Source organism: Salmo trutta, chromosome 14, assembly GCF_901001165.1.
Source record: "Salmo trutta chromosome 14, fSalTru1.1, whole genome shotgun sequence".
Lineage (NCBI taxonomy): Eukaryota > Metazoa > Chordata > Actinopteri > Salmoniformes > Salmonidae > Salmo > Salmo trutta.
This window is the reverse complement of record NC_042970.1, coordinates 63965808-63981321: the sequence shown is the minus strand read 5'-3', so window position 1 is coordinate 63981321 and position 15514 is coordinate 63965808. Positions and strand designations below refer to the sequence as shown.

General features: G+C 41.5%; 1 protein-coding gene across 1 annotated transcript in view; it reads left to right on the top strand.

The window, feature by feature from the left end:
- LOC115208603 (uncharacterized) overlaps window positions 1-14517 on the top strand; it is a 28504-nt gene extending 13987 nt beyond the window's left edge. Inside the window, exons 13-25 of the mRNA XM_029776790.1 lie at window positions 1482-1593; window positions 1776-1839; window positions 2077-2283; window positions 2617-2762; window positions 2925-3043; window positions 4468-4592; window positions 6589-6686; window positions 6921-7057; window positions 11482-11606; window positions 12126-12271; window positions 12431-12533; window positions 13058-13200; window positions 13592-14517. Coding sequence (XP_029632650.1) covers window positions 1482-1593; window positions 1776-1839; window positions 2077-2283; window positions 2617-2762; window positions 2925-3043; window positions 4468-4592; window positions 6589-6686; window positions 6921-7057; window positions 11482-11606; window positions 12126-12271; window positions 12431-12533; window positions 13058-13200; window positions 13592-13712 — 1646 coding nt within the window. The 3' untranslated portion in view covers window positions 13713-14517. The remainder of the gene's footprint in view (window positions 1-1481; window positions 1594-1775; window positions 1840-2076; window positions 2284-2616; window positions 2763-2924; window positions 3044-4467; window positions 4593-6588; window positions 6687-6920; window positions 7058-11481; window positions 11607-12125; window positions 12272-12430; window positions 12534-13057; window positions 13201-13591) is intronic.
- The last annotated feature ends 997 nt before the right edge of the window (window positions 14518-15514 follow it).

Here is a 15514-nt window from a genome sequence, read left to right as displayed (position 1 = left end):
AACTGAATGCATTCAACTGAAATGGGTCTTCCGCTTTTAACCCAACCCCTCTGAATCAGAGAGGTGTGGGGGGGGTTGCCTTAATCGACCACCACGTCATCGGCGCCCAGGGAACACGCTCGGAATTGACATAATAATTACTTAAGTATAGTCAATAACAACATGGTAAGGACTGGAGAATTATGCACAACAAGGAAAGACCCAAAAGGTACATTTTGAGATTGGCCCACATACATTGTAAGTATGATATAGTTTCTCAAATGATTCTGTTAAATAACCATTCTTTCTACGAAAGTTCCAAGTGTATTCTTAATAAGTACACTGCTGCTGAGAAGAGGTGAAATGGCCATAAATATTTATTACATAACTTGTACTTATTAGCCTCTATTATTTATAGTTCTTAATTAAGTAACAAATCATTATTTCTATGTAACAACCAGGAAACTTCATCACACTGTATATCTGTATTTAGCAGCTAAATATTAACTATGAATGGGTTATTAACGCGTTGTTATCTTGTTGTTGCCATCTTATTTCCCTGTTGTTTCTTCTTACTTCCCAGTTATTTCCTCTTACTTCCCAGTTGTTGTCCTGTTATTTTCTTGTTGTTTCCTCTTACTTCCCAGTTGTTGCCCTGTTATTTCCCTGTTGTTTCCTCTTACTTCCCAGTTGTTGTCCTGTTATTTCCTTGTTGTTTCCTCTTACTTCCCTGTTGTTTCCTCTTACTTCCCAGTTGTTTCCTCTTACTTCCCAGTTGTTGCCCTGTTATTTCCCTGTTGTTTCCTCTTACTTCCCAGTTGTTTCCTCTTACTTCCCAGTTGTTTCCTCTTACTTCCCAGTTGTTTCCTCTTACTTCCCAGTTGTTGCCCTGTTATTTCCCTGTTGTTTCCGCTTACTTCCCAGTTGTTTCCTCTTACTTCCCAGTTGTTGCCCTGTTATTTCCCTGTTGTTTCCGCTTACTTCCCAGTTGTTTCCTCTTACTTCCCAGTTGTTGCCCTGTTATTTCCTTGTTGTTTCCTCTTACTTCCCAGTTGTTGCCCTGTTATTTCCCTGTTGTTTCCGCTTACTTCCCAGTTGTTTCCTCTTACTTCCCAGTTGTTGCCCTGTTATTTCCCTGTTGTTTCCGCTTACTTCCCAGTTGTTTCCTCTTACTTCCCAGTTGTTGCCCTGTTATTTCCCTGTTGTTTCCGCTTACTTCCCAGTTGTTTCCTCTTACTTCCCAGTTGTTGCCCTGTTATTTCCTTGTTGTTTCCTCTTACTTCCCAGTTGTTGCCCTGTTATTTCCCTGTTGTTTCCTCTTACTTCCCAGTTGTTTCCTCTTACTTCCCAGTTGTTGCCCTGTTATTTCAGCACCGTAAACTAAAGTGCTGCTAAATGTTTTTATTTGAATCATTGCGTCTGGTGTTTTGCCATTTAAAATGCTTGCCTACTGTTGTCCTTTGCGTGGTTAGCAGGATAAATAATTGTTTGTTGTTTTACAGATAACCTGGGTGTTTACATCGAAAAAGCCAAAGGATCTCCTCAGAATTTCATTGCTTTTGATTGCTTAGCTGGGAAACACATAAATGTGAATGTGGATGAATTGGCACATGAGTAAGTACTTATAATATGAAAACAAGTCAAACATTCTGTTTGAAACTATATGAAGCTTCATAATTACTGGTGGGCAGTTCATGAACATGGATCACATTGATAATGAGTTAAATTAATGGAAGTACCTATAATCTCCATCATACCCCTTCATTGCTTATTGTATGTTTTGAATTTCTCTGTAGAATGAGAGACACCAGAAGTGACCAGACTTTCATGACCACCAGGACTCCTAAAGAGGCAATATTGGTAATTTATGATAGATTATATTTCAATATACTGTATCCGTTTATATTTCTGCATCTAAGGTCAGTTTTGACACATCAGGTATTAGCCATTGATATGGTTCCAATGATGAGGTGTTGCAAAGACCAAGGAGCAGCCCAAGGTCTTCACCTTAGAATGTATGCTGGTGCAACAACATTATACATTATAACAGTTAAGTTAGCTCCTCCTTTGCTGTTTTCTCCATCCAACATTGTTAAGGTGCTAGTGGATTCAAGCTCCTCCATGGAAGAGACATGCTATGACTCAGATGACAAAATGACACGGTTGGTTGCAGTCAAACAGCTGTTTGATAACTTCATAACTAGAAGCATGGCTTACGATTTCCATCACGTCATTGGCTTGGTGAAGTTTGACTCATCAGTTAAGACTCTCCACACATTTACAGAGACTCTGGAGACCTTTAAGGTAAATATATTTTTGTCATAATGTCTATTTTCTGAATGCAAAATAGCAAAGCAGTTCCATAAAATACAGACCTTGGTGTACTGAGATCATATACTCATACTCCCCTCAAACATGGGATTTTGTGGGATTCATGGTATCATTCTTTACCCTTTTTCAAGTGAGGTAAAATATAATTTGGTATGTTATATCAGCTAACGTGACATCTTATTATATGTAAAACAAAGAACGTTGGTCATCCCCATTTGATGTTTGGGAGTATACAGAGTGTGCGTATTTTTCTCTTTAAAAAAACCGAACAATCGATTTACATGTAAACAATTTTGGCACTTACAGGAGCACATACACAATCTTAAGGCAAATGGACGCACTGCGCTGTATGATGCCTTGAATCATGGCATATCTGAACTGGAAAAAGTTGGACAGCAATTTCCAGACTGCAGACTTCGCATCATATGTCTCACAGATGGGAATGATGTGATGTAAAAATGATTTATTTATCTTTAGACTTTTTCCGTGTGGAAAACTGTGACTACAATCTGTTTGTGGATATTTGTATATTTTTGATTGTTTTACATGCAATGCAATAACATAAAGGGTAGTGTTCCATTTGGGATTGTATTTATTAAGAATTGTGTTCATAGGTCAAAGACAAAACCAGATGACGTCACGACCAAGTTGATACGCTTTAACATTATTGTTGATGCCATCATTGTCGGAAAGGTGGATAACCACATGCTGCATGGAATCAGCAACGCAACAGGTATAATGTATAATGTCTAAGGAGATTCTAGCTCATCCCAGTGGGCATAGGACATCATAATGATGGCTTCCTTGTGGTTCAAATCTGGATGAAGGTCAGAATGAATGCATTTTTTGGTGCTAATACTTTCTCATTATTTTTGCATGACTCGAAATTTTAAACAAGTGGAAGAGAGGCAACATTCCAAATGTTTCAACTTGGCATTTCTAAAATATTTGTGTCAGTGTTTGGTGTCAGTATTCAATATTACAGTCAGTAACGAAATGTGACAGAAATCATTGCACATGCCGTGCCTTTCAGAAACTAGTCAAGATGCAGGGTGTGATAATATTTACAAGTAGGCAAATTTCCTCACAATTATTGGGACAAATTCGAACCTGAAAATGTGCCCCTCAACTCGAACTACAGTAGCTTGCAATTCTGCTAATAAACAACCTAAGTGCCTATTCCAATAATACTTCCTATTACTACACAAGCCAGAGTCGTTTTTCCCTTGACACATTCAGACCGCATTCGGCAACCTTTCGCCCCCAAATTCATTGTAATACTACAGTATAACGTAATAGTAACACTTGAACACTCTGCTGCCAGTGACTGGAACGAATTGCAAAAATCGCTGAAGTTGGAGACTTTTATTTCCCTCACCAACTTTAAACATCAGCTATCTGAGCAGCTAATCGATCGCTGCAGCTGTACATAGGGTGGGAAATGTACAGATGGACAATCTACCTACCTCATCCCCTTACTGTTTTTATTTTATTTACTTTTCTGCTCTTTTGCACACCTGTATCTCTACATGCACATCATCATCTGCTGCTCATTTATCACTCCAGTGTTAATCTGCTAAATTGTAATTATTTGCTCCTATTTATTGCCATACCTCCTCATGTCTTTTGCACACACTGTATATAGACTTTCTTTTTTCTACTGTGTCATTGACTTGTTTATTGTGTTATTGGCTTGTTTATTGTTTACTCCATGTGTAACTCTGTTGTTGTCTGTGTCACACTGCTTTGCTTTATCTTGGCCAGGTCGCAGTTGTAAATGAGAACTTGTTCTCAACTTGCCTACCTGGTTAAATAAAGGTGAAATAAATAAAAAAGTATACCTTAGAGAGGGATTGTAAAGGGTTTAGAATTAGTTTGTTTTTAAACAATGACTTAGCTTCTAAATCACTTTTCTGGTCTAAATTGTCTGACTGTCATTATGATGCGTTCTTCTACAACCAGTGTGCATCTTTTTGAAAGCTTAAATTGCATTTGGATCAATTCAGAGGACACATCAGACTAAACTAGAGTCTATTGAAATTTGTTGTAGCCATCTGGTGTGTTTTTGTGGCTCAACAGATGCCCTGTTTTTTCCTTCATAATTGCATCAAGTAATAACATTGAGGCAACTTCTTCTACTTCGTCCATGTCTTGTAGGAGGATGCTGTTTCAAACCAGAGACGGGTACAGCTGGTCTGAAGCTCTTTGAAATGGAAACGGTTCTATCTTTGGAGATGAGGAAACCTAAGGAAAAAATGAACCCATCCTCCATTACGAGCAAGGTAGGACTTATCAAGTCAAATCTATTCAAACAGGACACTAATGTTTGTTTCCATGTATTTGATATGAAATAAGTTAAAGGGACACTTCACCACTTTTTTACCCCAGCACCATGTCAGTGTCTACATATGTGAAAATGACACGTTTATACATTCTCTATAGATAAGAAGAAAAGGTCCTAATAAAATTACTCCAGAGGATTTTAAAAAACTGAACAGTGATTTTCAAAGTTTATTGTGGCACTGAGACTTAGCTTGAAACTTCTTGTCGTTTTGTAAAATCACAGAACGTTTTTTCTCAGGACCTTTTCTTCTTATCTTTTTGACTACAGAACGTAGAAACGTGCCATACAAAGGTATGGTGCTGGACATAATGATATACACTGATTCGGAAAGTATTCAGACCCCTTTACTTTTTCCACATTTTGTTACGTTACAGCTTTATTCTAAAATTGATTAAATAAACAATTTTCCTCATCTGCCTACACACAATACCCCATAATGACAAAACGGAAACAGCTTTTTAGAGTTTGAGTTTAAAAACAGAAATAGCTTATTTACATAAGTATTCAGACCCTTTGCTGTGAGACTCAAAAATTGAGCTCAGGTGCATCCTGTTTCCATTGATCATCCTTGAGATGTTTCTACAACTTGATTGGAGTCCACTTCTGGTAAGTTCAATTGATTGGACATGATTTGGAAAGGCACACACCTGTCTATATAAGGTCCCGCAGTTGACAGAGAAAGAACCAAGCCATGAGGTCGAAGGAATTGTCCGTAGAGCTCCGAGACAGGGTTGAGTCGAGGCAAAAAAAATATTAATAATTCTGCAGCATTGAAGGTTCCCAAGAACACAGTGGCCTCCATCATTCTTAAATGGAAGAAGTTTGGAACCACCAAGACTTTTCCTAGAGCTGGCCGCCCGGCCAAACTGAGCAGTCGGGGGAGAAGGTCAGGGAGGTGATCAAGAACCCGATGGTCACTCTAACAGAGCTCCAGAGTTCCTCTGTGGAGATGAGAGAACCTTCCAGAAGGACAACCATCTCTGCAGCACTCCACCAATCAGGCCTTTATAGTAGAGTGGCCACTCTTCAGTAAAAGGCACATGACAGCCCGCTTGGAGTTTTCCAAAAGGCACCTAAAGGAATCTTAGACCATGAGAAACAATATTCTCTGGTCTGATGAAACCAATACTGAACTCTTTGGCCTGAATGTAAAGCGTCACGTCTGGAGGAAACCTGGCACCATCCCTACGGTGAAGCATGGTGGTGGCAGCATCATGCTCTGTGGATGTTTTTCTGCAGCATAGACTTGGAGACTAGTCAGGATCGAGGGAAAGATGAACGGAGCAAAGTACAGAGAGATCCTTGATGAAAACCTGCTCAGGACATCAGACTGGGATGAAGGTTCGCCTTCCAACAGGACAACGACCCGAAGCACAGAGCCAAGACAACGCAAGTCTCTGAATGTCCTTGAGTGGCCCAGCCAGAGCCCGGACTTGAACCCGATCTAACATCTCTGGAGAGACGTGAAAATAGCTGTGCAGTGACGCTCCCCATCCAACCTGACAGAGCTTGAGAGGATCTGCAGAGAAGAATGGGAGAAACTCCCCAAATACAGGTGTGCCAAGCTTGTAGCATTATACCCAAGAAGCCTCAAGGCTGTAATCTCTGCCAAAGGTGCTTCAACAAAGTACTGAGTAAAGGGTCTGAATACTTATGTAAAAGTTTTTTATTTCTTATAAATTATTAAAACCTGTTTTTGCTTCGTCATTATGGGGTATTGTGTGTAGATTGATGAGGGAAAAAAACGATTTAATACATTTAAAAATAAGGCTGTAACGTAACAAAATGTGGAAAAAGTCAAGCCTTCTGAATACTTTCAGAATGTACTGTATAAGGTAAAAAATGGTGAAGTGTCCCTTCATAAGGGAAATTAGTAACACTGATATTATACGGATTGCAACGAATAATGCTAATGTCTTATTAATTCTTTACAGAGTGTTTTAACTACTCTCTTCGCCAAAAATGGCTATGATGAGCAGCCAGAGGTTTCTCTACCAAGTGAATTAAACAGTAAAGTCACTGTGACAGAGAAGTAAGTGATGTTCCACTACCAAAATGTCATATTTCATTCTGGGGTGATTTCTGCATGCACAATATAACTACCTGTTCAAGCCCATTGTTCTTTAGCAGTGGGTTTAGTAAAAGTCTCAAAATATGGATTGCTGTCTCTCAATCACAAAATGTCAAAAAGCAAGTCTTGTATATAACTTTGCAATTTAGGTAAACTACTGTATTTCGTTAACAAAATAAACATCTCCCAAAATAGTTCATTGAAAAAGAACATCAAGGAATCCAAGAGCAGTCGGTTTTTGGAGAAGGACAAACGCATTCTGGAAGAGCTGAAGAGTCTGCATTGTGACCCACATCCATTCTGCACAGTTTTGCCATTAGAGTCAGATTTCAGTAAGTAAGCAGTATTGGGGTATTGTTTTTAGTGTTATTGATTCGATAACACTTGCTATGAATACACTTTTGCTTTATAATGACATTCTTAATATGCTCAGGATAATGCCTTATAATTCATGGCACAGATGTTTATAGACATAACTGCCTATACATCTATAACTGAATTAATAAAGCATTGTGAATTGTTAGATACTACTTCACTGTTGGAGCTAGGAACACAAGCATTTTGCTACACCCGCAATAACATCTGCTAAATATGTGTATGTGACCAATAAAATGTGATTTGATTTGATTATGAGCAGGTATAATAAATCCTTATGCATCAAAGTGGTTCAGTGGCACAGCAAATAAAGTGTTACATGTATGCCTATAATGCTTAATGATGGGAATTCCTAGGAAGTGTGACAAAGTAGTCACAACCCCAAGATATGGGTATGCTTACTTCACTCAAATTCTTACATTTAAGTCATTTAGCAGACGCTCTTATCCAGAGCGACTTAGAAATCGGTGCATTCACCTTATGATATCCAGTGGAACAACCACTTTACAATAGTGCATCTAAATCTTTTTTTGGGGGGGGGGGGGTTAGAAGGATTACTTTATCCTATCCCAGGTATTCCTTAAAGAGGTGGGGTTTCAGGTGTCTCCGGAAGGTGGTGATTGACTCCGCTGTCCTGGCGTCGTGAGGGAGCTTGTTCCACCATTGGGGTGCCAGAGCAGCGAACAGTTTTGACTGGGCTGAGCGGGAACTGTGCTTCCTCAGAGGTAGGGAGGCGAGCAGGCCAGAGGTGGATGAACGCAGTGCCCTTGTTTGGGTGTAGGGCCTGATCAGAGCCTGAAGGTACGGAGGTGCCGTTCCCCTCACAGCTCCGTAGGCAAGCACCATGGACTTGTAGCGGATGCGAGCTTCAACTGGGAGAGAGCGGAGGAGCGGGGTGACGTGAGAACTTGGGAAGGTTGAACACCAGACGGGCTGCGGCGTTCTGGATGAGTTGTAGGGGTTTAATGGCACAGGCAGGGAGCCCAGCCAACAGCGAGTTGCAGTAATCCAGACGGGAGATGACAAGTGCCTGGACTAGGACCTGCGCCGCTTCCTGTGTGAGGCAGGGTCGTACTCTGCGAATGTTGTAGAGCATGAACCTACAGGATCGGGTCACCGCCTTGATGTTAGTGGAGAACGACAGGGTGTTGTCCAGGGTCACGCCAAGGTTCTTAGCACTCTGGGAGGAGGACACAAGGGAGTTGTCAACCGTGATGGTGAGATCATGGAACGGGCAGTCCTTCCCCGGGAGGAAGAGCAGCTCCATCTTGCCGAGGTTCAGCTTGAGGTGGTGAGCCGTCATCCACACTGATATGTCTGCCAGACATGCAGAGATGCGATTCGCCACCTGGTTATCAGAAGGGGGAAAGGAGAAGATTAATTGTGTGTCGTCTGCGTAGCAATGATAGGAGAGACCATGTGAGGATACGACCGAGCCAAGTGACTTGGTGTATAGTGAGAATAGGAGAGGGCCTAGAACAGAGCCCTGGGGGACACCAGTGGTGAGAGCACGTGGTGCGGAGACAGATTCTCGCCACGCCACCTGGTAGGAGCGACCTGTCAGGTAGGACGCAATCCAAGCGTGGGCCGCGCCGGAGATGCCCAGCTCGGAGAGGGTGGAGAGGAGGATCTGATGGTTCACAGTATCAAAGGCAGCAGATAGGTCTAGAAGGATGAGAGAGAGTTAGCTTTAGCAGTGCGGAGAGCCTCCGTGACACAGAGAAGAGCAGTCTTAGTTGAATGCCCAGTCTTGAAACCTGACTGATTAGGATCAAGAAGGTCATTCTGAGAGAGATGGCAGGAGAGCTGGCCAAGGACGGCACGTTCAAGAGTTTTGGAGAGAAAAGAAAGAAGGGATACTGGTCTGTAGTTGTTGATATCGGAGGGATCGAGTGTAGGTTTTTTCAGAAGGGGTGCAACTCTCGCTCTCTTGAAGACGGAAGGGACGTAGCCAGCGGTCAAGGATGAGTTGATGAGCGAGGTAGGGGAGAAGGTCTCCGGAAATGGTCTGGAGAAGAGAGGAGGGGATAGGGTCAAGTGGGCAGGTTGTTGGGCGGCCGGCCGTCACGAGACGCGTTATTTCATCTGGAGAGAGAGGGGAGAAAGAGGTCAAAGCACAGGGTAGGGCAGTGTGAGCAGGACCAGCGGTGTCGTTTGGCTTAGCAAACGAGGATCGGATGTCATCAGCCTTCTTTTCAAAATGGTTGACGAAGTCATCCGCAGAGAGAGAGGAGGGGGGGGGGAGGGGGAGGAGGATTCAGGAGGGAGGAGAAGGTAGCAAAGAGCTTCCTAGGGTTAGAGGCAGATGCTTGGAATTTAGAGTGGTAGAAAGTGGCTTTAGCAGCAGAGACAGAAGAGGAAAATGTAGAGAGGAGGGCGTGAAAGGATGCCAGGTCCGCAGGGAGGCGAGTTTTCCTCCATTTCCGCTCGGCTGCCCGGAGCCCTGTTCTGTGAGCTCGCAGTGAGTCGTCGAGCCACGGCGCAGGAGTGGAGGACCGAGCCGGCCTGGAGGATAGGGGACAGAGAAAATCAAAGGATGCAGAAAGGGAGGAGAGGAAGGTTGAGGAGGCAGAATCAGGAGATAGGTTGGAGAAGGTTTGAGCAGAGGGAAGAGATGATAGGATGGAAGAGGAGAGAGTAGCGGGAGAGAGAGAGCGAAGGTTGGGACGGCGCAATACCATCCGAGTAGGGGCAGAGTGAGAAGTGTTGGATGAGAGCGAGAGGGAAAAGGATACAAGGTAGTGGTCAGAGACTTGGAGGGGAGTTGCAATGAGATTAGTGGAAGAACAGCATCTAGTAAAGATGAGGTCAAGCGTATTGCCTGCCTTGTGAGTAGGGGGGGAAGGTGAGAGGGTGAGGTCAAAAGAGGAGAGGAGTGGAAAGAAGGAGGCAGAGAGGAATGAGTCAAAGGTAGACGTGGGGAGGTTAAAGTCACCCAGAACTGTGAGAGGTGAGCCATCCTCAGGGAAGGAACTTATCAAGGCATCAAGCTCATTGATGAACTCTCCAAGGGAACCTGGAGGGCGATAAATGATAAGGATGTTAAGCTTGAAAGGGCTGGTAACTGTGACAGCATGGAATTCAAATGAGGAGATAGACAGATGGGTCAGGGGAGAAAGAGAGAATGTCCACTTGGGAGAGATGAGGATTCCAGTGCCACCACCCCGCTGGCTCGATGCTCTAGGGGTATGCGAGAACACGTAGGCAGACGAGGAGCGAGCAGTAGGAGTAGCAGTGTTATCTGTGGTAATCCATGTTTCCGTCAGCGCCAGGAAGTCTAGGGACTGGAGGGTAGCATAGGCTGAGATGAACTCAGCCTTGTTGGCCGCAGACCGGCAGTTCCAGAGGCTGCCGGAGACCTGGAACTCCACGTGGGTCGTGCGCGCTGGGACCACCAGGTTAGAGTGGCAGCGGCCACGCGGTGTGAAGCGTTTGTATGGCCTGTGCAGAGGGGAGAGAACAGGGATAGACAGACACATAGTTGACAAGCTACAGAAGAGGCTACGCTAATGCAAAGGAGATTGGAATGACAAGTGGACTACACGTCTCGAATGTTCAGAAAGTTAAGCTACGTTGCGAAAATCTTATTGACTAAAATGACGAAAATGCTAGCTAACTAACACACCGCTACACTAATCAAGTCGTTCCGTTGTAATGTAATAGTTTCTACAGTGCTGCTAGTCGGTAGAGGTTGGCTATTATACAAAAGCAACTTTGTAGCTAGCTAACATAACATAACACTAATCAAGACGTTCCTTTGTAATGTATTTAGTTTCTACAATGCTGCTCGTCGGTAATAGTTGGCTGGGTATGGAACAATGGCGTCGTGGGGGACGGAAATAGCTGGCTAGCTAACCTAGCTAACCTCGATAATTACTGAACTACACAATTATCAAGCTATGACAAAGACAGCTATGTAGCTAGCTAACACTGCACTAGTCAAATCGTTCCGTTGTAATGTAATAGTTTCTACAGTGCTGCTAGTCGGTAGAGGTTGGCTATTATACAAAAGCAACTTTATAGCTAGCTAACATAACATAACACTAATCAAGACGTTCCTTTGTAATGTATTTAGTTTCTACAATGCTGCTCGTCGGTAATTCTTATTTACAATGACGGCCTACACGGCCTACACCGGCCAAACCCGGACGACGCTGGGCCAATTGTGCATCCCCCTATGGGACTCCCAATCACGGCCGGTTGTGATACAGCCTGGAATCGAACCAGGGTGTCTGTAGTGACGCCTCAAGCACTGAGATGCACCAATCAGGAGCCCGTATGCTAACAGGATTCCTGTTATGCATGCTCCCACAAACAATAATATTGTTGTTTATGTTGTCTCAAACATTTAATCCCTGTATCTCATTCCATACCTTTTCAGCGTTTTGGAAGATTCTCATGCAAGGCCCCCCTGATACACCTTATGAGAATGGAGCCTTTGAGCTGTACTGTCAGTTTGGTGCTGAGTACCCTGTCAAACCTCCACTTGTGCGCTTTGTCACACCTGTATCCTTTTACACAAATGAATACATGAAGACAGTGTATTTTGTATTCTGTGACTGCATACTGCTGTTACAATGAATTTATTCCCATTACCCAGGACTTCTACATTTTCAAAGACGGTGGAATTTACCTGCATGTGAAGTAATTGTTTTGCTTCTACAACATCATAATTATCCCAACTCACGAGAAAGTATAACATCGTCTAAATCGCAACAGCTGGGAAACATTTATAACATTTACACTTTTTGATTCGCAAAGCAACCTATAGTTACATGCAAGTGCAAGAGGTTAAATTGAGGCAGGCTAGTGTGTGGTTAGGGTTAGGGTAAGGTTCGAAAACGAAAACACCTCATAACAAAAACACCCATGGATTTGAAATGCCGCCACTCTCAGAAGATCAGACTAAAATGGACCACAAATATAGCTCTATTGATACGTTTCTGGTGTGATTTCAGGTGAAATATCATGTTTGTTAAATGCTTTTATATGAACCATTATGAAATATCCTTAATGTGGACAAAGGTGTACCACTGCAACGTAAACAGTGTGGGCCGTATCTGCCACAACATATTTGACCGTAACTACTCGGCTCACATAACCATGAGAGAGATCTTGGATGCTGTGTATGGACTGCTCATCGCCCCTGAACCTGAAGATCCGCTGGACAGGTTGACTTGAACAATTATTTGACACTATACAACAGTAATTCTAATTATTTTGATGTAATTTCAAATCCATCTTAGTTTCCAAATGGTATATTGTATATATTGACTATGTTGAATTCATGCCTACATTAATATTATCTAAATGAAAATGTTTTGTAAAAGTATTTTGGCAGAGGAATTCCTAACCAGCAGAGAAAAATATGAACAAGAGGCCAAGAAAAACACGGAGGAAACTGCAGGCAATTCAGTGGATGACATGGAACAGGTGAATACACATATTCCCCCTATTTATTAAAAAAATTATAATAATTATAGTTCAGCAATTTTACATATTTAGATGTGTTTATTTACCTTAAAAGCAGTCTAAGGACAATGAGTGACTGCATTCCACACTTTGGTTTACAATGGCTAGTATATCAAAACCAATCTCCCCTGTTTAACATGTTATCAAATGTAATGCCCAATTCACCTTTTAAATGTATTGTGTCACAAGAAATTCGAAATGTAAACATTTAAAACATGTGAACAGAAATGTGACTTTTTGCTTTTAACCCATCCTGAGACACACACACACACAAGGGATTTGAAGCAAGGCGTCAGACTAATTCTCATTATCAATAAGAATAAAATGGTGAAACACCATACCACTGTTGTGTGTAGTATACTGTTGTGTATATACAGCACACTTTCTTGGTTTCCAGGTTTGTCAGGTTCTACATTTGTTTGAACAGCAAGTACTTTTGTTTAACAGCATACATGGTAAGATAATCCTTTATTGTTCACTTACAGAAATTGGTGGGTGAAGAGTTGACTAAGAAGTTCACACCCTCACATCTAATTTGTCCGCTAACCAAGAAGATGTTCATTGATCCAGTGAAAAACCAGGATGGAACGGTTTATGAGAGAAAGGCCATTGAGAAACATCTACAAATGTAAGTGTGTTGCTGGATTCTGAATATTGATTAGAATTATACATTAATGTACTACTACTAATAGTGCAGTCAGATTATTACAATAAGTAAATATAGGGTCATTCAGTAGTGACGGAATCAATTGTTTGTCATTCCTTACGTGCACAACTGTAGAACTGAAGCAACACATTGACAGCAACAATAATTTGTTGTCCGTAGTTAAAGGCTATGAAGCCTGATTAAGTTTTTCCTCTCAAAATTCTCCAAACAAAAGCATAAACAAGTATTTGTCAGGACTGGGAGAATCTTGTGTAGTCCGTAATGTCTATAAACATTACAATGGAATAGCTAAATTAATGAATGAATTAACCCCATTTTTATGAGAATGGTCTACACTCTTACCCTTTAACAGGCAAAGGACTGATCCAAAAACAAATAAACTTCTAAGACGAACTGACCTCAAGTCAGACACAACCATGAAGAAAATGGCGATGGAGCATCGCAAAAAGGAATATCTGGAGACAAGTGTTTGAAAACACAACATGGCAGCCAAAATGTATGTCTTCCTGTCGAATGCATTTTTGGGAGAAACATGATGATGGTGAGGGTGTTACCCATTGGGTTATTGAATGGTATGAGATTTTCCAGAGGGCCTTCATCTATGCGGGGGTTGTATCGACACACTTCATGGGCAACTAGCTAAGATTTATATTATGCACATTTTCTGTTAAACTCTGTTATTAATCAGGAGCATTTGTTTTATGTTAAGATGAGTTGTGTATCACAGTTGTCAATAGACTGTTGTGATAATCAGATATCTAGGAGATTCCCAATATCTTGATATAATGACGTGGGTTACATTTAAATATGCTGTTAAGCCAAATTCAATGATTCAAAGTCGAGGGCCCACATTAATGATGGTGTTTTCAGTAGTTTACTTGAATTAAACTTAACACAGTGATTTAAAGAGGCAATCTGACGTTACAAACAATAACAAAGAGGACACCCCGCCACTGATATCGTAAACAGCTGAGGGATGGTGATGGAGGTACGTAACCACTCTCAAATTCATAGACAGCGCTATGGATGCAAATACTGACCATCCATGATATCGAAAGCATCGTTTTAACCTTGTTTGAAGGCTACGCTGTATTTGTTTACACGTATATTGTTTACAAACAACGGTGTAAAAAAAAAAGCTTATAATTTGGTTTCTGACGGGGTACGACAGTTGAACTAAGCACATGAGGCATTTATACGTTGTTTCCCTCAAGAATCAATGTCTATATGTGACTCATTTCAGGAAACTAGGTGTATGTCGCACGTCACTACTTCACAGGAGAGCCATTTGAACTTAAACTTTTTTGGGGGGCAGAAATGCCTTCTGGAACATGTGAACTTTCATGTGCCTTAACAACAAACTTGTATGCCATCTGTAAATACGAATAAAATTGTTAATCTCTTAAGGATTGGCCCCTTTTTTTCAATTTTCGCCTAAATGACACCCAAATCTAACTGCCTGTAGCTCAGGCACTGAAGCAAGGATATGCATTTTCTTGGTACCATTTGAAAGGAAACACTTTGATGTTTGTGGAAATGTTAAAGGAATGTAGGAGAATATAACACATTAGATCTGGTAAAAGATCATACAAAGAACGTTTGATTGCAAATATGCAGAGGGAGTTGAAAAGAGAACACACATAAGGCTGTTGTATAAAACACCTGTCTCCGGATTATATCTTCAAACTAAGGGCAACCTTGGCATCCGTGACAGAGAGGGAGAAGCGTCCATCCATGTATATGGGTAAAATAGTCTAGCTTGCTACATTTTCACATATTATACGTTTCTAATTTTGTCAGAAAGTCATTTTCATTTCAAGTTAAGGTGTACTGTTAGCTAGCTAATGTTAGCTGGCTGGCTCGCTAGCTAACGTTACGTGTATGATCTGTGTAGTAATATTATTTGTATCTCAGAGCCATTTGCATTGCTAGTTATTGCCTAATGTTAGCTAGCTAGCATTGAACCTGGTTGGTTAGTTACCTGCAGATTCATGCAGGGTAGTAACATTGTGAGTTGGGATTATGGTTCATTGTTTAGCTACATGCCTAAACAAAAGACAAGTAACTATTTTATTTGATATAGTATGTGTTTACCAGAGACGGTAATGTGAAGAACATGACCTGCACCAAAGTCAAATTAGGATATAACTTTAGGCCAACGAGACAGTGTCCATGTTCAAAAATTTTCTTGTAGAATGCCCTGCTTTTATTTCATCACACTCACAACCGTAAGCTATTTTCTGTAATTAGCTCACCATTAACTTGTAAATAATGA